General features: G+C 38.8%; 1 protein-coding gene across 1 annotated transcript in view; it reads right to left on the bottom strand.

The window, feature by feature from the left end:
• Window positions 1–443: 443 nt before the first annotated feature.
• The window catches only part of LOC143034185 (cuticle protein AM1274-like), a 2,312-nt gene continuing 555 nt past the window's right edge, over window positions 444–2,200 (bottom strand). The window contains exons 2-6 of the mRNA XM_076200131.1: window positions 1,605–1,738; window positions 1,408–1,491; window positions 1,108–1,257; window positions 876–920; window positions 444–744 (exon numbers count right to left, since the gene is read on the bottom strand). Coding sequence (XP_076056246.1) covers window positions 735–744; window positions 876–920; window positions 1,108–1,257; window positions 1,408–1,491; window positions 1,605–1,738 — 423 coding nt within the window. The 3' untranslated portion in view covers window positions 444–734. The remainder of the gene's footprint in view (window positions 745–875; window positions 921–1,107; window positions 1,258–1,407; window positions 1,492–1,604; window positions 1,739–2,200) is intronic.

Raw genomic sequence — 2,200 nt, 5'->3', positions numbered from 1 at the left:
CAGGTTGGTGTTGCTCAATGGTTTACATATTAGGAGATACAATTTATAACATACATTAATGACAATGGACAACACATTATATTCATGCTATGGACGTGACATTTTGTATGCATGTATGTATGTATGTGTGTGTATGTATTTATGTATGTATGTATGTATGTATGTATGTATGTATGTATGTATGTATGTATGTATGTATGTATGTATGCATGTATGTATGTATGTATGTATGTATGTATGTATGTATGTATGTATGTATGTATGTATGTATGTATATATGTATGTATGCATGCATAGTAAGTCTACATAAAGTTTTATATCCAAAGAATTTGTTCACCTATAGGTTGATATATTTTCCTCTAATAAGATCTTCAGAAATATAATTTTCAAAATAAGGATACGTCATTCTAGAAAGTGGCATATATGAAGGACTCAAGGAAACATTTTGTAATCAGCGAACTTTTTTTTATTCCGCAAACATAAATTCAACATACACAATGTCAATGTGTCAATGTAATTGAGCAGGGCCGAATGATGTTGGTCCGGGCGTGAAACAAATGATGATCAACTTGAAGAACTTGAATCGTATGAGAAGAATGAGTGAAATATGGGTTTTAACTACAGGTATGATGAGGCTGAAGTCGAATAAGGCACGTCAGTAAACCAATAAAGGCTAACTAACGGGTGCTCTGAACGACCTTCAACTGAGAACCCAGGATCTTCCAAGTTCTACCTTAGAAGCCTCTGTGGAAGACAAAAAAAAGAGTTCTTATTATTTCTGTTGAGTTCAGGAATGACAAATTGACCAAAATGTTTACTAATATATCAATTTCAATCTACATCAACACGAAGTGGGATATTTTGCATCAACTTACCCTCGGCGTCCAGTCACAAAGCCTTGCTCATCATAGACGACTCCCCTGAAAGTAGGAGAGATATGCACACGCATAAGAAGAATGGCAGAGTTTACAATGGATGTGACATATGACAATCTCTCTAATCAAAGGCACAATACAAACAACATTTTGAACAAGGAAGATGTGACAAGCATAGAACACTAGGAGAGAACTCTTACACGAACACATTGCACTAGGAGAGGAAACTTACTGTCGTTTTTGCTCCTCGGCGAAGCGGATCTGCTCCAGAGCGTGGACTGGCAGAGGGGGAGCCACAGGCAGGAAGGGACTCTGAGCCACATAGCCGTTCTCGTCAGCCACGAAGTTCACCTCCACGCGGTTACCCTCGGGGTCGGTGTAGCTGTGGGACAAAATCAAAAGTACAGAAAACAAGAATAAAACAGGTTCAAGTCATTGAAGCAAGGATGTGAGTGTATAAGGAAAGAAAGAAAGTAACAAAAACTAAATTGTCAGTAGTTAGATCTAGATGACTGAAGTCCTTCATATTTACCTGTAGGTGCCTTGAACTTGGTGCAGGTTAGGACCTGTGGGACGTCCACTCTGCTCTCGCCTTGTGCCATCAGAGCCCTCGTAACTAAGAAGAAGAGAAAAAAAATTATATTGTGGTGCCAATGAACGAGACTGATTTTCTATTCTGTCCTCAACAAAGTGTTTGTTCATCTCAATCCTGAAGGAAGCAATAGATACCTGAAGTAATAGGATCCATCTTCTTCGGGTCCTGTGGATTCGGATCTGACGATCTCGATGTGAGGGGCCTGGCGGACCTGTGGTCTATTAAAGCTCTGGGCCATGGCGGAACCCACCAGGAGGACGACGAGGGCCTATGGTTGGAAAAAAAAAAGTTAGCATAAAAAAGTATACCTGCAACAATCCTGCCAACACCAAGATGGTTACAATGTTTTCTCATTTAATTCTGATTCACTGGACCTTTGAATTTAACAAATAAAGAGCAGCAGATGGACTTATGAACTTGACAAATAAAGAGCAACAGATGAAGATCAGATCATTTGTTCACTCCATTTGGTCAATGATTCTACAAAAAGACCCAGAAAATGGGCTTCTTCCTTATATGTTTCAGAATGAGATTCTATGTCTACTGTGCCCTTATTCTGCACCACCTTTACATCCTTGCGCACTTTTGGTATATTGATGGTGATATCATAATGACCCACATATCATTGTGTTTTTTTACATGTATGAGTGCTATGTTAATCAGCTGTAGTATACAGAACATTAAGACTTTTAACGCTTCCTGTAAAATAGAGGATGTCTCGGAAGTAAAG

The sequence above is a fragment of the Oratosquilla oratoria genome, chromosome 17 (assembly GCF_046742065.1).
Source record: "Oratosquilla oratoria isolate Oo_2021 chromosome 17, ASM4674206v1, whole genome shotgun sequence".
NCBI classification, from domain to species: Eukaryota; Metazoa; Arthropoda; class Malacostraca; order Stomatopoda; family Squillidae; genus Oratosquilla; species Oratosquilla oratoria.
The sequence above is the reverse complement of the archived record's forward strand: the minus strand, read 5'-3'. Positions and strand labels throughout refer to the sequence as shown.